The 22,785-nt window shown below is 51.3% G+C and overlaps 1 protein-coding gene across 4 annotated transcripts in view; it reads right to left on the bottom strand.

Annotated features, from left to right (window-relative positions):
• Positions 1-22,785, bottom strand: part of RNF220 (ring finger protein 220) — a 209,514-nt gene that overhangs the window by 28,753 nt on the left and 157,976 nt on the right. For all 4 annotated transcript variants that reach the window (XM_073233800.1, XM_073233801.1, XM_073233802.1 and 1 more), the window contains exon 3: positions 5,829-5,961. In XM_073233800.1, the coding sequence (XP_073089901.1) occupies positions 5,829-5,961 (133 nt within the window). The remainder of the gene's footprint in view (positions 1-5,828; positions 5,962-22,785) is intronic.

Genomic DNA, 22,785 nt, shown 5'->3' with positions numbered 1-22,785 from the left:
CATTATGGTGCAACCACCACATGTGACAGGCATGGGCCAGGCACTTTACATGTGTTATCTCTGTAATCTTCACAAAAACTTTACAAAGTTGACTAACAGAGGTTGAGTGACATCTCTGTGCTCACACAGTCCCTGCAGGGTTTGGGATTTGAGCTCATGTCTGATTGAATCTAAAAGTGCTGCTTTTCAGTTCTTCACACTGTTTCCCTAAAGGTACTCAGTGGTTAGGGTGGAGGGCAGAGCTCTGAATTTTTTTTTCTCTCTCCATTTTGGGGACGGTCCTCTGACTCTGGGTTTTAGTTTCCTCTGCTGGTGAAAACGATTGGGGACACTTAGGGTCAGAATGCCCAGCCACTCCCTTTGCCCATCCTCTGGATCTTTCCCTGGCAATCCTGTTCCCTTTCCCTAGAGTTGGCCTGGTACTACCCCAGACTCCTTCGGTCTCTCTGAGCAAGCACCCCTGACCCTACTTTTCCTCCAACAATCTGATCACCTCTAAGTGTGCTCCATCCCCCAGAGACAGGAGGCTGGCTCAGGGCCCGCCTTGGAGAGGAGTGGTGAGGCGGCTCGCCCAGCCTGTGGGCTCTGCTTTCCGTCCCTCCCTGTTTCCACAGCCCACCCCCAACGATTTCCTCCTTTCTCAGTCACTCGCTGCCTAGTGATCCATGGGTTTTAAATTATAACTGGGACCCAGGAAACGCGTTCCTAAGTACAATATTCATGGGCTGGGCTGACACTTTTAATTAAGGTGATTTACACTGAATTATCCTTGGAAATAAAGAAATGGTGCGCTGCCGGGGAATAAACCATCATCACCAGCCGCCTTTGTAAGTTACACTTCGTTTTAATCTATTTGGGGAATTGTTTATCTAGTTCATTACCCAACCAAACACCGAGGCCGGCCTTAAATAAGGCTTAAGTGGGGGTGGGGGCACTGACGTCTCCACACCCCTTCTCTTCACCACAGTCACCCAGCCTTCCTCTTGCTCCTTCCAGCCCTTTTAAAGCAGTGACTAGAGAGCTGGCTTCCTAGCCTAGATCTCAAAGTGGCTCCAGAAGCCTAGAAAAGCTCTCTGAACTCACGCTTCAGCCAAAGGCAAGCCCCACTTCGGCTCTGGGCAGTCTCTTTCCGTGTCCAAGGCTCTTTCATCCCTCTGGGTGGAAATTCCTGTCGGAAGGCCACAGAGACGTCTGGGGAACGTGCCCCACCTGTCCTTCAAGCTTCAGCCTCCATCTCTGTTGCTGCCTGTCTGTACACATCCGTCCCGTCTCCACCCCATCACCATCCCAGAGACGTCTTAGGCCTTACATGCCCAGGCCCCTGTTCCTTGTCCCTTCCTCAGATGCTTGCTTCCCTGGTATCAAGGCCCTTCCCATCCAAGTCAAAGCTCTTTCAAGTAGGTGTCCCATGAGTAGTAATCAGCTACTTCTCTTGCTTCTTTCTCCACCTGCCTCTCATTGTTCCCTCTTCTCCGTTCCCACTTCCACTGCTATTGTCCTAGGTCAGCCTCTGCATCTGTCCCCTGGGCCCTGCTCAGCCTCCTCACTCGCCTCCCTGCTTGTACCTCCATCTGTGTGCCACACCAACCCCCAGAGCCATTCTCCTACAGTTCAGCTCTCTGATCAAGCTTCTTCTGGTTCAGCAAGTTTTGATTGTCCCACTATGTCTAGGGCAACCCTCCAGCCTTGAAGGCCCTCCACACCTGTCCTCAGTCTAACTCTGCCTTCCTTTCTCTATCTAGGCAAGTCCTGGGATCTGCTGGAGGACTGAGCAGGGGGAAAGATAGAGGATGGGGTGAAGGAGGGTGGGTGGGCATCGCCTCTGATCTTGAATGTGAAAGTGCTTTGATGCTCTGAAAAGTGAAAGCGCTGTGCCAGTGGGAATTCTGACTCTTCTTCCTGGAGGTGTCTGTGCGCCCACGTGCCTGCAGGAATGAGCACCTGCAGGAAGGGTTTCTTTGAGGGGTTGTGTGAGCACATCTGTGTGTGTCAGAATGTGTGTGTGTGTGTGTGTGTGTATGTGTGTGTGCCTGTATGCCACCTACATATGCTTGCACCTGTGTCCCAAACCGGCTGGTCCTCCTTTGGGGTGGTGATGCTCTGTGGTGCTGGCAGAAGGAGGCAGAGGGCACAACACCAGCCCACCTTGAAGAGCTTCTCAGGGAGCAACCATGTGGGAGGCAGTCAGTGATAGGCACCCTGGCAGCAGCATTCACAGGCTCAGGAGATGGCTAGTCTGAGGGAGGCGTGGCAGGGCAGAGGAGGCAAAGACAGAGTAAGAGCGGGAAGGGGACCGCTGGAGAGAAGAGGAGAGGAAAGAAGAGAAGGAAATGGAGAGGAGAAGGGAGCTTGGAGCAGGAGGGAGAGGGAGGACTGGAGAGCTGGGGAGGAAGGTGCCGCCACATGCCATGGATGGGATGCCCTTCTTTGTGTCCTGCCCAGAACTGTCTGAGTGATGCACACACAGGCTCTGCCCGCCTGCAGAACTCAAGTTTCCCCATCTGTCAAATGGCTAGTGAGGCCCCTCTCAGCTCAGGGAGATGATGGCAGGGACAGAAGGGAGGGGTCTGCCGAGCGCACAACTCTTCCAACGTCCGCTGCTCTTCTGCCTCCGGGAGAGCAGCAGGGGAGGGGCAAGGGCTGCCAAGCGGGGTCCCTCCCCCCACTACCCAGCCCCAGCCCGGAGGGAGCTGACACGCTCCTTGGGAATTTATCACGCACCCAATTACAATGTTAATTGGCAAGTTCCTGAAATCAATTAATTCGCAAATTTTTTCCAATTAAAAATCCAGATAAATCACGAGGGCGGCGGCGGGCCGGTCCAGCCTGCAGTCCGGTGGGCGCAGCGGCCGCAGGGAGGGGCGGGCGGGAGGTGGGGGAAGGGGGCGGCGGGCGCGGCTGCCCTTGAACGCCTTTGCCGGCCGGTCGGACTGTCAGCGCGCCGGGCGCGGCGGGGCCGAGACAGATAAAACCATCGACCCGTCGCCGCCAGCGCTTCGGCTTTATCGATCCGACGGGAATTTCACTTGCTGTGCAGATCCCGCTGTCCGGCTGTCAGACACCGGGTTGGGGGGTGGGTGGGCGTGCCGGGGTTTAGGAGGTGCTGGGCTGGGTCTGGAGGTGAGGGGCACCGGAGTGGGGGGTCTCAAGACATCGCCGTGAAGGGCGGAATCGCTAAGGGGACTCAGGGTGGGGAAATGGACGTGGGGGTAAGGGTGCAGAAGTAGGAGATGCTCTGAGAGGATGAAGGGGTAAGAAAGGATTGGTGCAGGGTCATGTGTTGGCCTCTACTGAGCAGGTGGAACGGGAGGTTGGGCCCCATTTTCCAGATATTTAGGGGTGCACTGCTTTTAAAAGTCACTGCAGGTCCCTCCACATCTCTGCCTCTACTCTGTTTCTGCAAAGGGGAAGTGCTGCTTGGAAACAAATTACCCAGAAACCCTGGTATGGACAGCCAAGGTATGGAGCTCAGCTGCAGAGGATGTTTCTTTCACTCTCTGCCCCTTCTAGGCTAGGCCTGGGTATGTGTGTGGGTGGGGTGTGGGGGAGGTAAGGGGGGATTTAGTTAATGGGCACTAGAGTCAGATTGCTGGGGTCTGAATCTTATCTTTACCACTTTACAGGCCAGGTAACCTTAGAGAGGTCACTTAACTCCTCTGTAGCTCAGTTTCCTCATCTGCAAAATGGACTCAATAATTATTACCTACCCCAGAGGGTTGTTGTGAAGATTAAATAAATTAATGCAATGTAAATGCATTTGGCACATGGTGAGTGTTCAATAGGATTATTAGTATTAGTAGTAGTAGTAGTACAGCCTTTTGTGGTAATTTTAAGTATTCCCACAAAATCTTTGGTAATCTTCCTTTCAAGAGATAGAGCTTACAGAGTTTAATTGTCCTCTCTTGAGTGTGGGCTGGACTTTATGACCTGCTCCTCATGAATAGAATACATTGAATACAGAATATGTTGAACAATAGAATAAATAGAATAGAAGAGAGAATGACTTCTGAGACTAGACTGCAAAAGGCATGGTGGCTTCCTTGTCAGTCTCTCTCTTGGATCACTTCCTCTACTGGAAGTCAACGGCCATGTCATAGGGAAACCCAAGTGACTTCATGGAAGGAGATCCACATGTTGAACTGAGGCATCCTGCCGACAGCCACGTGACCGAGCCAGCTTGGGAGCAGGTCCTTCCAGCCCAGTCAGACCCTCAGGTGACCATGGCCTTGGCCAGCATCTTGACTGCAGCCTCAGGAGAGACTCTGAGCCAGAAGCCACAACTACCCACAACCACCCAACTAAGCTGTTCCTGATCTGATGGTCCAAAGAGACTGTGAGATAATAAATGTGTATTGTTTCAAGCTATGGGGTTTTGGGGTAATTTGTAACATAGCAATAGATAACCACTACTTCTTCCTTCAAATTTTCCTCTCAGGCCACACCGCCCCCTCAGGAGGTCTTTTCAGCTCTGTGCCAGGGTTGGCATCTTCAGCTCTTCCCAAAGGGCAGTCTTCATCCCTCCGTGTCTCTATGCCCAGCTCTCCTTACTCTCCTACAATGGGCTTCTGAGGGCTGAACCATTTCTTATTCACCTTTGGATCCCCTGCACCCTGCACATGGGATTCCGTGAGACAGTAGAAGAAGGAGGGTCAGTCAAGTCGGCTGACTTGCACTAAACAGTGGGTGGGGTTGGGAGTAGCTGGGCAGGCTGAACCCCTGTGGCAGGCTGTGTTTCCCAAAGATGGCTGCAGCCACATCTTCCATCCCACATGCTCTTCTACAATATGACCACGGCACTCTCCCATCAAAAGGCGGAGTGTGTGTCCCCTCCTCTTGAATCTGGCCGGCTAATACTGTCTTGAGTACAAGGGAGGTGACATTAAGTGATTTCTGAGGGTAGATTATAAAAAGTGATCCAGCTTTCATCCCATTGGCTGGAGCATTTGCTTTAGAACCCTAAGCTGCCATGTAAGAAGCCCAACTGCCCTGAAGCTGCCAGGCTATGAGAAAGTCCAGGTTACATGGAGAAGCAAGTGTAGGTGCTTTGGTCTGAGGTTCTGGCTGGCAGCCAGCATCAGCCACCAGCCTCCAGATGATTCCAGCTCCTAGCTGTTGAGTCTTCCCAGCTGGGGCCCTAGACACCCTGCAGTAGACACAAGCTGTCCCCTCTCTGCTCTGCTGTCTGAATTCCTGACCCCACAAGCATAATGCAATGGTTGCTTTAAACCACTAAGATTTGGGGTGATTTGGTCCACCTCTCTCCTCTATTCCCTTTGACAACCTGGCCCCTCCACAGGGCCATGGAAGCAGCTCCACCCAGTCCTGCAGATGGGGCATAAGGGAGGTGGGGTGGTGCAGGGTGGGTCAAGCCTGAGCACATTCTCAAGATCATCTCTTTCAGACCCTGAGATCCATACAAAAGGGAAAGCTAATTTCCCTGGATGGCAGCACCAGGCTGCACTTCTGGTGGGCTGCCAGGCCCAGTCCCTGCTTCTGATACCTTGCCGTGAGGCTCAGCATGGCAGTGCAGGGCCTGTGGCAGTGGCTCATCCCCATTCCAGATCCTCTTGTGCCCTTTTGAGGCTGAGGCCTGAAGTGGGGGGGAGGAATCACGCTTCTCCCATCTCCAAAAGTAGAGCAAGAAGAGAAAGGCAGCGCCATTCAGCTGGAAGCTCTGAAATCTGAAAGCAGAGTGGAGGAGAATAGCAGCAGGGCCTCGTCTTCACCTGAAGGCTGGGGCATGGGCCAGACAGCTTTTTCTGGGACCTGGTGGCTAGAACCCACAGTGGAACCTTCTGGCAGGCAGCCTGCCCTGGTTGGTGGCTTACCTGGTGGGCAGCTGGGCCAGCTGTTCCAGCTCTTGCTCCATGTGCTCCTGCAACTCGCTGGGCCTCAGCAGGACCTGGCAGATGGGGCAAATAGGGGCCTGGCTGTCAAACAATGCTGCTGCCTTTTTCTTACCTGGTGAGGGAAGAAGAAGAGACAGACATATAAGCTGGGCTGGTCTGTTGAGGGAAACCCAATGTCCCAGTCCTCTAACCCAAGCCTGATGCTGCCTCCTAGGGCTTCTTGGCCTAGAGGAGGGATGAATGTGGGGATCTCAGGGCCCACAAGCATCCTTCCTCTTTGCAGCTCCAGAAGCCATGAGCAGAACCTTCTTAGCTAGCCACCCTCTCAGAAATTTACCAAGACACAAGCAGTGCTCTGTGCATTCAAACCGTGATCACTTCATTTCCCACGGGCTAGTGCAGAAGGTCTTGGTTTAATCATACTGTGGCCCAGAATATGCAGTGCCCCCTCTGCCTCTCCTTTCCTCACTGCTTTCACACTCCCCAAAGCTGGGGAAGGAAGAAAAGAGGGAGAAAGGGGGTTTGTTCCTGCAGTCATTCAACAAACTTTGTCTGACGTCTACCCTGAACCAGGCCCACTATAGAGCCAAGGGGACACAGAATATAATCAGACCTAGTCCCTGCCCGCAAGGCTCTCACAGCCAGGTGGGAAGGACTGAGAGGGGCTCTGCTGACTTCCAGGGTAGTGTTCCTCATTTTCCCTGGGGTCCTTTCCACAGCCTCTCCGCTCCTCGTTCTGCATGCTACACCACCCTCTTCCTCCTATGGCCCTAACACCCATCTGTGCCCGGTAGACTCCAGAATCTGTATTGCTACCCCAGATCCCTCCTATGTTCTCCAGGTGCCGCATCCAAGCACCTCATGGACAGCAATACCTGGATGTCCCACAAGAATCTGATACCTAACAATCCAAAAACACCTTCTTCAGCTTCTTTACCCCTTCTCAACCTGCTCCCCCTTCAGCAGTGCCTGTCTCAGTGACACTGGCACCCACCCATCACCTAAGCCAGAAGTTTCACCTCACCTTAGGCCCCTCCCTTGTCTTACTACCCTCCCTCACATTTAAACCCAAGTCCTGTCCATTCTGCTTCCTCCATATTCCTAGAATCTACAGTCATCCTGTTTAGGTCTTATTACCTCTCACTTGGATAATCTCGTTAGCCTCTTCTGAGTCTAAAAGGTTCTGGGTTCTTTCTCTTCAAGATACCCTTCAAATTGTATGGGAATACCTAGGGCTGGCTCTGCTGGCTCGGGGGCTGGTGGGGAGCCTGAACTCTGTCCCAACTCTGTCACTGATACTGGCCAGAACACACCATGCTGTGGAGGAGCCTGGAGATTGCCTAATGCACACCCCCTGGGGAAGCCTGAACTCCCTTCCTTTCCAGTCTTCTATCCAGTGCTCCTCTGACTTCTGCTTATGGGCATGGGGTCAAGGAGTCCTATTTATCTACACAAACACCCTTGCCTAGCCATGTAAACTCTGATTATAGAAAGGACTTTTTTAGCTTAAGCCCGGAACTCTTTCTTCCTGTTTCTTCCCCCTGGTACCTGGAGAGGGTAAAAATTGGCTTTCAGAGACAGAGGCCATGCCAGTAATGACCAAGATGGTGCTTGAGTAGGGGGTGCCAGATTAAATACAAGTTGTCCAGGTAAATTTGTATTTCAGACAAATAATGAATAATTTTTTTTAGTATAAGTATGTCCCAAATATTGCATGGGACATTCTTATGCTAAAAGTTATTCATTGTTTTTCTAAAGTTCAAATTTATCTGGATGTCTTGTATTTTTATTTGCTAAATTTAGCAATCCTATGTCCGAAGGAGCTCCCAGTTCAGGCTGAGCATGAGAACCTACCTCCCTTTGACATAAGACTCAGGATGATCACAGTTCTCCTGGATGCTCAGAAGGAGTCACCTGAGAGCTCAAAGGAGGGAGTATTCATTCTCGGTGTGTGTTTTGAGGAGTGGGGAAAGAGAAGACTTAACCAAAGAAGTGAAATTTAAGCTGTGCCTTAGAAGTGTTCTAGGCAGAGAATGGGAGCAAATGAATGAATGAATGAGTTGTGAGTTTTCCTGTGGGCAGGGGCCATTTTTTATATATCTTTATACCTATTGACAATTAAAAATAGACCTGGATGATTAGGGATGATTAGGGAGAGGAAAAGAGGACGGGAAGGAGATGGAGATTGTCTTAGAAGCCAGATGACCTTCTCAGAGCTGGGATGTGTGCTGTGGAGGCTTTGTGTGTGCCATGGTGGGGTAGGTATGGTTCTAGTCTGTGTGATTAGGTCTTTGAGGAGGGGAAGGGGCCCTACTGGTCACATGGCTATGGTGGCTATGCCTCAGATGCTCAGGGGACAGCAGGAAGGCAGCTCTGCGTAAGAGAAGAGAAGGCCAGAAGTGGATCTGGCCTGGGAGTTGGGATTCTAGTCTCAACTCTGCCTCTAACCTCATTCAGCCAGAGAATCTCAGAAATAAGACCCTAGAAATTCTCCAGGCTATTTATCTTTATTTGACTGATGGGGAAATTGAGGTTCTGAACTGGACAGGGACCCAGATACTTGGCTCTTGATCTCATTGCTTCATTTATTTATTCATCTAGCAATCATTGATTAAACCATTATTCTACTTCAGGCATTATTTTAGGAGAAACTGGAGTTGAGAGATAAATAAAACACATTCTTGTCCTCAAGGAGAACACAAACTAGTAGAAAGGAAGTCAGTGGTTCTAGTCAGGGTAGCCCTGGCCAGGGTCAGGGCTGGTTAAGGTCAAGGGAGGTATGAACAGGTACTGGGGGGTTAAGGGACAAGAAGGGGCCAGAGGAGGATTGGTAGGATCTAGGGAAGGCAATGGCTGAGGGGAGGCATGAGGGATGAATAAGGGAGAGTTGACAAGGCTGTTTAAACAGATCACTGAGGCAGGGTCTAGGGCATAAGGGAAAAATGGTAGGGGAGGAGACTGGAGAAAGAAGATCAGTGCACAGGGTCTGAGCCAAGGTGGAAATATGAGGGTTTCATCCCCTTTTAGTTGGGACACCAATCTATCTCTTAGGGCTTCCTAGAGGCAAATTCCTCCCTCCCAAGCTGGGGCCGGGAATCAACATTCTCATATACCTGTTCTCAGTTCGTCTGCTTTGCTACCACAGAGCTCTACATTTCTGAGCTTGGCCTCAGTTTCTCTACCAGGACAATGGGCCCTCTCCCTGGCTTCAGGAATATCACTGACAGGGATCCGCAGAGGCACCCCACAGCCTGTGCCCTCCATCCCACCCCCATTTTTGCAGGGGTCAGAGGGGCAGATGTCAGCATGGTCACGGGCCCCTGCGACCCCTCCCCTGCTGTGTTCCCTATAATTTTATATTGAGACCTGTGGTCATGACGTGGGTTTTACTGCACTAACGACATGGCCTGCCCAGGTTTAATGACAAAATCCATACTCTGGCCCTGGGCCTGCTCCTCGTTTGCATAATTCCCAGAATACAGCTCCCTGAAGCTTTTGACCTGGGCCATTACAGTAGCCATAAAATGGGCCATAAAACCACTGGGAATGGCCAAGAGGAGGGGGCTGTGGTCTTGTGGGGGTGGGAATGAAGTCCTCAACCCCCTACTCTTCCCAGGCCAGGGAGGAGGCATCTTCTGGCTCATCCTTCCCTGGTTCCCAGAATCTGGGAGTCCATCTCCGGCTGGAGAGGCCTCTGGAAGCTGTTCTTCCAGCTGCCCATCTGATGTAGGAATCCTTTCACCAGCGCTCCTGCCAGCTTCACAGGTAGGCAGATCGAGCCCACTAAGGGCAGGTGTCAGGAAGCATCTTCTCCTTGAGCATCCCTCACTTCTGCCCCTGGGTCCCCACCCCAGAGCTGGCCATGCCCCTTGCCACAGGTGCGTCTAGGGCGAACCTTGCCCCTCTTCAGAAGGCCTAGCTCCCCAGGGGCGTCAGGAGCCAAGCTGGGCAGCATAGTGGGGAGACGTGGGAAGCATGAGGGGATGGGGACAGGGACTGGGACGGGCTGTCAGTGCTAAAGATGATGAATGGGGGAGGTGAGGCGGGAGGCCCAGTGTTATCGGCGGCGGATGGCGGGTGCCGGCGCTCGTCGCTCCTGTTAATCCCTGGGCGCTGCCTCAGCCCTTGCACTGATAACGAGGAAATGGGACTGACAACAATTTTTAGCTGAGAGATTCTTCACCAAAATGCCAGGCGGCCGGAGGTCTGACAGCGCCTGATTGAGTGTGTGAGTGTATGGGGGGAACGCCCGCAGCCCCCTCCCCTCCCATGCAAAGATGGATCGCTCATTCTGCCTCCCGTCCACATTCATTACCGCACCTCCCTCCGCCGCCCAGTCGCTGTAGCACCTGCCACCTCCACTTGTCCGCCTGCCGCAGGTGTCTCCTGAAGCAGGAGGAGAGCAGAGGGGCCCTGACCCTATCCTCAGCGTTCTGCAGGGCACCTCGAGCTCAAGGAGCAAGACGTGACTGCAGCGTCAGGGCTGAGAGGCCCCGCCTGGAGGCTCCCTAGTTATGTGACCTCCAGAGGGTCCCTATTCCTTTCTGAGCTGCCAATGCCTCCTCACCAGAGAGCAGTGAAGCACCAGCAGCAGTGACGGTCTGCAGGCCTTCAAGCCAAGTAGTCTTTTCCTTGCCAGTTTGGGCCAGACTCTGGCCAATCCCCTTCTCAGGCCTTGAAACAAGGCCTCAGGCACCTGGGGTCCCAGATCAGCCCTCTGCTGCCCCCCTCTGTTGGGAACTGCGGACCATTGGGAGCAGGCAACTCAAGGGCCCACCCAGCTGCTCCTTCTCTGCCACCTTCCACTGGAAGGGTTGTGAAACTGGACCTGCACCGTGAGGGGCTTGTTCCCAGCAAAAGCCCACCAAAGGCAGTGTTTGACTGTACGGTGTCCAATTTAAGGACAGGGAGGACTAAAATGAGGGTGAGGGTACATCTAGTGACAGATGGCAAAGGAGGCTGGACTTTTAAGAGCACATATGTGTGTGAATGTTTATACATTAAAGTTCATGCTTATTGAGCTCTTTATCATGCACATTGAGCTGTACACTAAGATTGTGCATTTTATTGTATCTACTACCTACCTAACAAAAAGAGTACAAATGTGTGTGTGTGTGTGTGTGTGTGTGTGTGTGTGCACGTCTGTGTTTCCCCACTCTTCTTCTGCCTGAACCCCCAGTAGAAGGGCTTTCATTCCTTAGACACAGAGGAGCCTTCAAGCAGAATCAGCAGAGTTGCCTCTCACTAGCTGTGCAGCCTTGGGCAAATCACTTAACACTTCTGAGCTTTAGTTTTTCCTTGTGTGAAACATGGATGATAACATCTAACTCCCAGGACTTCTGTGAAGATTCAGTTAAATCAGGGATGTGTACAAAGTGTTGAGTCATCAGCTTTAGGACGGCACTAGATAGTTTGTGCTTTGCCCCTGTAGCTACCCACTCCTGACACCAGCCCGCCGTGCCCTGGATCTGGCTTTCTTCCTTGTTATGATCAGGATTGTGTACCACTAGGCAGGTATCCTGGTCCTGACCTTTTTGGCCTCTGTGGAGGCCCTTCTTCCTATCCATCCATATTCATCTAGCTCTTTACTGGTTTGTATGTCAATATACCTAGCTATCCATCTGCCCAACCACTTATCTGTTGTCATTAATAATCACAATTGTTCATTGAGAGTTATTATGTATATATTAGGCTCTGGGTTTAATGCTACACATATGTTACCTCATTTAATCCTTATTGCAGTTCTGTGAGGAAGATATTATTACAATCACAATGATTGTAATAGGAAAAGGAAAAAGTAAATAGGGCTCAGAACAATGAAGTGACAGAGCTAGAAGGTTCATAGTAAGGATTTAGATCCAGGTTTGTCTGACTCCAAAGCTAGTTCTCTTAATTGCTGCACAATACCCAGCTACCTACCTACTTATCCACTTGGCTAGGTAACAACTCAGTAATATTCAACAAGTGGTAACTGGATGCAGATGGTCTGCTATAGTATGAATGCCATGCAAAAATGGACAGGACAGACACACTCTCTGCCCTCAGGGAGCTTAGGAACTCCCGGAGGACAGAGATTAAACAAACATTCCAACAGTGGTTTTAGAAAAAGGGAAGTACATGGAACTGTGGAAGTGTATCATCAGGTCTGGAGGTGACAGAAGTGACATATAAGCAAAGGCTTGAAGGATGAGCAGAAACCAGTCGAGCCATGATTGTGATGTAGTGTTCAAGATAGGAAATAGCATGTTTGAAGGGACAGAGAGGAGAAAACCTAAGTGAAGAATGAAGAGTACATGGGGCTGAGCAGGGAAAGTGAAGGGCAGAGTGTTGAGATATGATGATAGAGAGGCTGGATCCTGGAGGACTTTTGATCTACGTTAATGATTTTGGTTATTTTTTTTAACATACAGGGAGAAGTCATCCAAGAGTTTTAGGCAGATGAGTGACATATCAGACTTGCATTTTAGAAAGATCATTCTAAGGGGTCTAAGGGGATGAAATCATATGCAGGAAGGCTGTTTAGCAGGTGATCTCACTAGCTCAGGTGAGACATGACTGCTCTAGTGCGATGTTGGTGGAGATGAATGGAAGCAGGCAGATTGGACGTGGGAGTTAAAGAACTGAAAAGAGTCAAGGATGACTCCAAGGTTTCTGACTTGAGCACCTACTAGGCAGTAGACCATTTATTCCCCCATGGAGCAGGAGGAGCCACGGCAAGTTTGATAGGGGAGAAGATGGGTTCAGTTCTGGATGTACTTAGTTTGAGGAACTGTTAAGACATCCACATGAAAATGGTGAGTAGGTGCCCCATGTGAGCCGAGTAGAGTTATAGGACCGGAGACACTGACATAGGTAAGAGCCAAAGTTCACTGCTGCATCCATTGTGCCTAGAACAATGTCTGGCATATACTCAGTAAATATTTATTGAATGAATAAATAAATTAATAAAGTTAGGAGTAGGCAAGATCACCTAGGGAGACCACCTATATGTATATAAGAAAAAATATATATACATACATATGTATATATACACCTAGAGTTTGTAAGAAGAGACTGGAACAGAACCCTGAGTAATTCCAACAGGTGGAGGAAGTTTAAGTCATCAAAGACTAAGACGGAAGAGTCAAGAGGAGGACAAAAACAGGTGTGATGTCACTAAAGCCAAGGAGGAGGCAGGTGTCACTGAGAGGGTCACATGCTTCTGAGAGGTCAGGAATATAAGACATGAGCAGTGTCCCACCCTCCCACTGTGCCCACAGCACAACCGTCTACCCCCCACTTCATCCATCCATCACCCATCCCGACCACCTAGTTACTCACCCACGCTCCCCTCTCACACACCCGCTTCTTCCTTATCTTTCTCTGGAAAACCATGATTGGCACCGCTGCTGGATGTGGGACAGGAAGAGTTAGCATGCTGACAGATGGCATTTTTTACCTTCAGTCAATAGGAACAAGGCCCCAAGACTATGATTCCAAACATCTGGATTTCATCAATATGTGATCTGTCATCGTATATTGGCATTCCCCAGTCCCCGCGCCAGAGCAATGCGGCTGGTTTTATTAATACGTCAAATACATTATCCGTGTAATACACTTGTCTGGCTGGGGCCTCCCGCTGGGGCGGGGCGGCGGATTTGAATGTATGATGAATCAGTTTGCATTACATGTTCGTAAGTCATCATTTGTCAGGATTAATAGGCATCCTTGGTCGAGGAGGTGGGGGAGGGGCGGGTAGCAGAGAGATGTGTATATAGCTCTGGCCCATACTGAGCTGCCAGTGCCCAGGGATGCCCTGCAAACAGCTGTGCACTCTCCTGTCTGGATTCCACAGTAATGGCCAGTGCTTATGGGGCCAGGTGACATTTTTAGCAGTTCCAGAGTCACTTGGAACCAAAAAGGCTCATTTGTCTCTGCTTTAGGCTTACCAAACAACCAAAAAGAATGTGGCAGTGGCCATTTGCACAAACTGGCTCTTACTCATCCTTTAGGACTCAGACTTCTTTCTTCCGGGTGGCCTTCCCTGACTTCCCAAATTATACTAGGTAACTCCTCTGTGTTCCCACAGCCTGGTGTGCTACCTTTGGTCACACAGTGTTATAACTGCAGGGTTATTATGTGTCTGTCACCCCCTTTCTTGAGGGCAAGGATTAACTTGTTCACTGCTATAGCTCCAGCATCTAGCAGAGGGTGTAGCCTAAAATAAGAGAATAGTAATAGTAATATTAGAAATCAGTAAGTGTTCCTTAAGTGAATGAATGAATATGTGATCACTGACCTTGCCAAACAAATCCTCAAAAGATGCAAATGTTAGCTGAGAGATGACATGGGGCTTTTCTCGGGCTCCTTGCCTCTGGTCTGGTCATCTGTCATACTCGATGTGCTTTTCTTCCCTTGTTCCTCTTCCTTCTATAACACCTGTGCAGACCCCTCACACAGCACCAGGGTCCTTACATGTGACACGCACACCCAGATACAGTACACAGGGGTGATATGGTCATGCCCGCGTGCCCTTGCCACCTTCCCATCTTCCTCCACTACTCTGCCTTCAGAAGCTTGTGTTGGCACTGCCCACACCACATGGCCTCCTGCCAGCTCCAGCTCCTTGTGAAACAACAGCCTGACTGGTGTCCTGATCCCTATTGTGATGGATGCTATTTACTGTCTCTAGCATCTGAATTGAGCCAGACATGGCTCCTGGGTGGCCAATGGAAACAACTGCAAGCCAGGTAGGTGGAGGTCAGTGGACAGGTACAGGCTCACAGCTGGAGCCAGGGTTTCTGGGCCACGGCATGAGCAAGTGAGCAAGCTCACAGAGTTTTGGGTGGGGTACCTAAATCCTTGGCCTCACAAGCTTTTGCTCTAAGTGAGTGCATCAGCTAACCTGCCCAGAGGCTGGTGGGGCTTCAGGAGTCACAGCTATTTTATACCCCTGCCCTCGGCTCTCCCAAACCCAACTGCAGCCTCTCTTCTCTTCTGGAGCTACAATTCAGTTCCCCCCTCCCTGCTGATAGCTTGCAGACAGTGCCCTGTGCTGGGCCTGGCCAACAGTATGTGGGGTAGATGGGGCCTCCCAGAGGTCCCTGGAGTTAGGCTTTACAAACCGCAGAAAAGGGTCCAATTCAGAAAAATATCCATATATGGATATGCACACATATCCTCTCAAATGTCTGGAAGCATGCAGGCGTCAGCACACACAGGTGTTCACACAAGTGTGGGTATTTTTTCACATCTAGATAAACACACCTGGGCACCTTGTGTATTTGCAAGTGCAGACTGAGTGTACCTGGATACGCTCGCCAGTGTGCCCATGCACTTCACCCTCCCCCAGTGCCTTCCTTGCCAGGGAGCCAAAATGCTAGGACTACACTGTTTAAAGTAAAGTAAATCCAAGTGTGTTTTACCCCCTGCTGGCTCTGACTATGGGCTTATAAAAATGAAGTGGGAACCTCTGCAGCTGTGGGCAATAAATCCTGAATCGCTGAGGAGGGCAGTGTTACCTGCTTTCTAGGCTGATGGGTGGAAGTTGGGGCACTGATGACAAGTACCTGCGGGGCTGGATGGGCACTGGCCCAACTGATTGGCCTCAGCACTGCTGGCCAGCCCCGGCCAGGCCCACTGTCTCCCATGGACCTGTAGGGTCAAGAGTCCCAGAGCCCTAGGGGTGCAACAAGGACCAAGAGAGGAGCAGAGAGGAGAGGAGAAGGGCTGGGGTGGGGAAAGCGCGCGAGACAGCCACGTGCTGCTAAGGCTGAGGGGAGCCCTCGCATCTGGAGATCAATTAGCATCAATTACTGACTTCATTTAATTGTCGTCCAAGATGAATTTGTCATTTTTAGCTGGGAATTAATGGGAGACCTTCACCTCTCCCTGGCAGCAGCCACAGAGCCAACAGCGGTCACCTCAGCCTCCTAGGAGCCCTGAATCGTGCTTGGGGCTGGGGCCAGGCTGGGGCAGGCAGCTAGCAGGGCTTCTGCTCCTGAGCAACCTCTGGCTGCCCCAAACCCAACCAGACTGCCCACTGTAGCCCAGGGCCAAGGTGGGGGGCCGTGGGCTGTATGGCAGTCCTCTGCAAGCCTCTGGTTTCAGCCAGAAATTAATTTGCTGGGCTGAGCATGTTTACCTTTTCCCAGCAAAGGCGAGACAGTAAACAGCGGACCAGCGGCTGAAATTGAATTGATAACTGCATCAACGTGCCAGATAACGCCTAAAATAATACGCCGATAAGGAAATTCGATTTGATTTGCTGCTGCGCATCAGATTGGCCCCATCTGTAGCTGCCTGTAATCATTTTCAATTGCGTTGGGAAACCTTATTTGTCCTTAAATATTTCTGTCATTTTTCATTGCTGGCGACAGATCCTTGGGCAGGTGGCAGGGGTGCACTGCCTCTGTGGGCGCGGGGCAGCAGCCCGAGGAGGAGGGGTGGCGTGGACTCGCGGGAAAGGAGGCAGGGAGCAGGCAGTCGGGCGGTGACAGCTGTTCCTCCAATCAATCACACTGTCGACAGGGAGGGACGACTGGCTGGCAGAAATTGAGTTTGCCTCACAGGGGACGATTGAGCAAATTAATAGCCCATTAGCCAAGCAGTGACCTGAGAAATGAAGGTGCAGGGGTTCCTGCTCACTCAGGCCGGCTGGGGTGGGGCGGGGCAGGGGGAGGGGTTGGGGAGGAAGTGGGGGAAGAGGAGGGATGGGTGTGTGGATGGGACAGGGAACAAGGGTGTGGGAGCATGGAGGTGGGAGTGGACGGTGCAGGAGGTGGGCTGGAGATGACCAGGCCCGGGGGATGCTGCCTGAGGCCAGGGGGATGCTGCCTGAGGGGGGCTGCGGGGCTTGGCTGGTGTCTCCGTACTATCTTCCCATCATGTCCTCTGGGACTGAGTTCCATGCCAAACAGCTATCTATCCTGGTGCCTAGATACCCCCTTTACTTCGTCTCCTCACTTTCCCAGAAACCTGTCCATCCCTGGACACCCCCCGCACCCCAAACTCCTTTCTCGTGCAGGCTGTTTATTCTCCCAAGCCCGCTTCCTCAGGCCGGGAGCTGTGGTCAGTGTCTTCCTTGGTGCTCACTGCTGCTCCGCCCCAAGGGCTCTGAGGCCAGGTGCTGCCCTGCACCCCTCATCCCTGTTAGTCCCCGTTCTCCACATGGGCGGAGGACTTGGGCACTCGCCTGTTTGCCCCATTACTGCCCTGACCTCCTCAGCTCGTTATTTTTTTCCTGGACTCCACTTGCTCCTGGAGGGCCTTGTTAACCCCCGGAGTCGCTCTGTGAGAGCACCCTGTGTCCTGCAGGCCCGGCCCATACCCACCATGCTTGCTCCCCCTCTCCCCTCTGCCGTCTCCCAAGGCACCACTGAACCCCAGGGTGCATCACTTCCTCCTGCCACCGCACTCAACCTCTGTGCTTCCTTTGCCTTCTGCACAATGCAACTAGTCTCCTTTTTGTCTCAGATGCACAGGCGGTTAAATGCAGCTGGGGAAAATCACAAAACCACGCAGATATGTGCCAATAAAAATTCACAATTTCCAATGTCTAAGCAATCCTTTAACATACCCTTGGCCAGCTCTGTCTCCTCTTTCCCGCAGAGACGGTCCAATAATATTTTACTACCTTGAGGCCTCCTCCATGTTTCTGTCCTGCCCTCTCTCACTAGGTGGCCTTGCTTCCTACTTTACTCAGACACTGGAAGTCCTTTGGCATGACCTCCCTCAACTCCTGCCTTTCTTCATCTTCCAGTTTGAGTAGGAGAAGTGTTCATCCTCCTGTTTCAGCATAATCCCTTCTCCTGGATTTAGAATCCTATTCCTGCCTATGTTTCCTGGGAAAGCTGTTGAGGTCCCCCCCTCTCCTGCGACTCCGCTGTCCTTCCTCATGCAGCCCCCCATCCGCATATACCCGGTCTGAGTCTATCCCTTTACATTACTGACAACTCATGTCTCTTCCATATGGCAGCTGGCAGATAATATGCCCCTTCCTTCTCCTTCCCCTTGTCACCTAAGATGCTCTAAAAAGTCTTGCTTGCTGTTCACACTTCTTTATCTCCTAAGCACTTCTTAACTCACTACAGTTGATTTTCATCCCACCACTCTACTCAGACTGCTCTCAGATTCTTGATGACCATCATTTGTCAAATATAACAGTACTCCAGTTATATTCATTTATTTGTTAATTCAATAAATATTTATTGAAGGTCCTCCCTGTGCTAAGCACTACACCAAGGTCTGAGGATACAGTGAAATCTATGTCCTCCTGAGGCTTACAAAGTAGTGAGGAAACAGATGAAATAAAATGATTAAACAAACATTGCAAATTTCCATTGTGCCAAAGAAAGGGAACTGCTATGGGAACCTGCAAGTGGAGATTCGCCCTGCTCAGAGGAATCCAGAAAGGCTTTGCTGAGGATAAGACACAAGCTGAGATGTGATGGATAAGTAGGAGTTGAATAGATGAGGAGGAAGGGAAGTGATAACATTGATAAAATGCTGAGTATTTTGCTATTTTATCTCCTTTTCATGAATGAGGAAACAGAGGCACAGAGGAGTTCTGTGACTTGCCCACTGTTACCCTGTTAGTAGTGGTATGGGACTTTCAACTCTAGCAATGCAATACCAGAGCCCATGTTCTTAACCACCTGACTCCCCTCCCTCTGAAGTTAGCTATTATCCTTGTCACCATCCACTCCTCCCTTTGGGTATGTGGTCTCTATTCCAGGTTTGTTTCCTCACTTCATACCTCCAACCCTTACATATGCATCATTGTGTACCAGATTCTCTACTTGAGTTCTTCAAGTTCAGTGTGGCTGAAACAGGACTTTCCTTCCTCTAGACCTGCCCTTCTTCTGCTTTTTCCATCAGTGGCTCCACCATCCAGATTTCTCTAAGTGGCAATCTGGACTCTCACTCTGCTCAGGCTCCTCCATCCAGGAATCAACATCATGGCTCTTCAGAACCACCTTCTTTTCTCCATTGCCCTAGTTCTGGCAACATCTCCAGTCTTTACTATTAAGTCTCCTAATGCATCTCTCTCTCCTCTAATTCATTTCTATCTCTACGGTTAGAAGGATCTTCCTAAAACACAAATGGGATCCTCTCATCCAGCCACTTAAGACCACTCATCACTGCCCAAAGCCCACGGCATAAATTCTGCACTCCTTATCACACAAGCCCGCCTCCAGCCTCATGCCCTCCAGCAATGCTGTGTGCCAAGGCTGGGCTCTCACAGCTAGTAATGTCACCACATCGATCTCCCCATGGCAACTTGTAACTCTATTTAGTTTTAAAGACCACACTCAGACAATACTTCTTCTTTGAAGCCTTCCCTGATATTAACTACTCTTTTTAATGCCGTTTCTGACATGTCTGTATCTCTACTATTGCCCACATCATAAAATATTGCAATTATTTATTTACCCACCAGTCTCCACTGGTCGACTTTGAGCTCCTTCAGGGCAAGGAGGGTCTCTGATTCATCCTGGTATGCTCAGGACCCCACACAGAGTCTGGCGAGGAGTGGTGACTGATAAATGGTTTGAATGGTTCAGTGGCCGAGTTAACGGGAGGAGGATGTGAAGGGACTGCAGGAGAATGCCCAGAAAGAGAGTGACAGGTGGGAGTGGGTGGGTGTAGGAGGTGTGGGGGTGAGAGAGGTGGGAACAGGGGGAGTAAGGCAATTGAGGTAATGTTCGAAATTCTTTTGCTTAAATGAAGCCTAGCTTTATGGTCAGTGAGAGACAGAGACCTCAAGGGTTTCGAAAGGTAGAGGTTCTCAAGGCAGAAGCTCCGTAACTGCTATCCCAGAAAAATACCAAGCATTCACTGATCTGGTGGGAACAGGGTGGGCAGTGATCACGGGAACACAACCAGACTTTAAAATCCCATGCCTAGAATCACTGACAAACAGACATACCCATCAGGACAGACAGATACCCATGTCTCATGGAGGGTCCCCAGCAGCCTCCCCCATCACAGAACCCTCTGTGGGCCTCTATGCTAACTAACCCATCACCCCACCCAGAACCCCTGGGCTGCTTTCTCTCTCTCTCTTTCTCAGCAATTTCCCTACCCAAGAAAGCTCTAAGGGTTTCAATTACCGGCGCATGGGATTTAGTGCCCTGGGCTTCTCTGACTGGAGGAGATTTATTTGAAGGTTTAGTGTCGTGGAGAATTCACGTCTTCACTCCCAGGAGCCCAGCTTCCGTCCTGAGCCCCTAAATCAGGAACCAAGATGGGCTATTGTCACTTACCACATTAGCCTTGTTAGCGGACCAGGAGGGGTGATTAATAGCAATGCACACACAGCCATCCTGCTCACTGGCCGCTCTGCCACTGCGCGTGACCTGGGGAGGGGTGGGGAGTGGTGAGCCTGCTCTAGGGTAAGGAGTCTGGGCTAGAGCCCAGCCCCCGCCCACTGCCAGGCAGGGAGGTCTCCACGACCCTTCCAGATCTGGGGACAGCTCAGAGATCAGCGAGCCTAGCCAGAGAGAACTGAGCTGGAGGTCTCTGGGGCCTGACTCCTGGAGGGGGCAGGAAAGTAGGAGTGCATGAGATGCGGCCCTAGAGTTTACACCCACCCTGCCTCAGTGTATGGGGGTGGGGTGGGAGGCAGGGGAGAAGGGGAGAGCTGTGTGTGTGTGTGTGTGTGTGTGTGTGTGTGTGTGTGTGAAGGAGCTGGAAAGGCAGAAGTATGTTTATTTCCTTTCCCAAACACTGAGCGCTCACTATGCATCAACAGGCACAGCACTGAAGAGGCCAGACAAGGGCCCTGAAAAGAAGGTGTGAGTGTGAGAGAAAGAGGTATGTGTCAGTGTGCGAGAGACAGGTGCGCTTGAGGTAAAAATGAGAAGAGCAGCTGAGGGAGAGAGAGAGGTGTGGCTATGAGTGAGAGTCAGCGGGATCTGTACCTGTGAGCAGGAGAGGGAGGCCGGCAGGGCTAAGGGAGCCATCCAGAGATGTTCACGGAAACTGTGAGCACACGCGAGAGGGGCTGTGTAGACGGGGATCAGGGAAAGGAGAGTGTGACACACGGGGTGCATGTGAAGAGTGTGAGAGAAGGGCACACACAGTGAGGGAGGGAGCATGGGGTGATGGCGGTTTCTCGGTGTGAGGCCGAGGGTGGTACATGATGGAGAGGGTATGTGTGGGACTGGGAGGGTGAGTATAAGGAGATGCTGTGAGGTGCTGTGAGAGAGAGGGGTGTATCTCTTTCCTTTGTCTGCAAATTCTCCCCTCTGTATGTTCCCTCCCACTCCCCAAGTTTCTGGAGGTGGGCTAACCTGGATTTGAACTTCAGTTTTGGGTACTTCATTCATTCACTTATCCATTCATTCACGAAACTGTCACTATTTACCAGCTTTTCCTTTCCGTGCTTCCTTTTTCTTATCTATGAAATGGAGACTAGCAGGGTGATTGAGATAACTCAGTGATGTAATTTGTTCCAATGTCTTGTGAGTGTACAGAATCAGGAGCTAGTTGCATCCTGGCACGGCCCCTGGCACGTGGGTCAAGAAGTGGTAGCTATATAGAGCTAGGGCTCTCCTGTCCCCCTTTCTCTCTCCTTTCTCCAACTCCCTTACCTCTCTTGTTCACTCGTTCTCAATCACAGTTGAGCCATGGTATTAATTATTAGAACCAATCGACTGTTTAGACTCTGATGTTTTAACTAATCAGCACTAATGGTGGGCAATCACAATCATTTAGTTCTCAGGCAGACCCCTTCTCACAGTCGGGAGCAGGTTAGAGGGGTCTGGCAGTACTGGGAGCTGGGAAAGATGAGCAGGGTGCTCTTCCCAGAAGAGGCCCCTCTCTTGTCCCTGGTGGTCCTGAGCCAGCAGCCAGGAGCCTCGGGGGCCCTCTGGACTAGCCAGGTCCCCTGGGGTGAGTCAGCTGAGCCCTGCCTTGGAAGTGTGTTGGGTTTCCTTTCCCATCCTCTTACTTCTCTGTGCTTTGGCCTCAGTCTCCCTTTTTGACTAAGAATTCTGTCATAGTCTCCAGCAACCACCACCCTGGGCCAGAAATATCCTAGCTGCTTCTCTCCCCTGAGCTGCTTTTCAGTTGTTGTAGTTCCTAGTCTGCTCCCGGGAAGAGATTTTAGACGTAGGTTGAAATCCCACCTCCTCACGGGGCATCATCTGGATGCTGGTGGGATGAGAAGCTGCATCCTGTCCTCTCCGGCCGGGGTCCGAGATGAAGAGAGCAAGCAAACAAGCCCGTGCCCTGTGCTGCTGAGTGTAGTGAGAACACCAGCACTGGGGATGTGCCCTGAGCTCTGCATTCCTCGGTGGACACCTGCTTGCTTGTCCTTCTTCACACTGAGGCCCCAGAGCCCCAACCTGCATGCAGCCCTGCCCCACCCTGAGGCTCTGGCCCATCTTATACCTGTTCCAGCCTAGCTGGGGAAGCCAGATCCCCAGAACTCAGGAACGCCAGCTTCGGGGCTGTGACAAGGCAACTTGGGACCTTAGGGTTCAGATGTCCTGGAGGGGGTGGCCTAGGTGCCCACTGCCAGTAGGTGTCGCTGTGGTTCCAGCACTGGGAGGGGGTGTCAGGCAGGGGGCCCTTTGGCCTCTCCCAGCCCCCAGCCTTCAGCCTTCCTGACAGTGAAGCTTTCCCAGGGCTTCTCAAACATTAAGTAAAAATGAGACACTTGGGAGTTCAGGTTAAAATGTAGATTCTGATTTGGTAGCTCTGGAGTGGGTCCCAAGATTTTACATTTCCATGGAGCTCTTTGGTGAGGCTGCGGCTGGGCTGTGCACCTTTTGAGCAGCAAGCTCCCTAGTGGGGGGGACACTGACTCTGCTCCCTTCCAAAGCCAATGCTTGCCCCCTATTTCTACCCAGACCAGAGGCCATGGGCAACTATTAGGGATCCCCTCCTTTTGGAGATGAGCTCGGCTCCACCAGTTTCTAGGGAAGCAGCAGTTTCTAGGGAAGCTCTG

This window comes from Manis javanica, chromosome 4 (assembly GCF_040802235.1).
Source record: "Manis javanica isolate MJ-LG chromosome 4, MJ_LKY, whole genome shotgun sequence".
Taxonomy (NCBI): Eukaryota; Metazoa; Chordata; class Mammalia; order Pholidota; family Manidae; genus Manis; species Manis javanica.
This window is presented reverse-complemented; position numbering and strand designations above follow the sequence as displayed.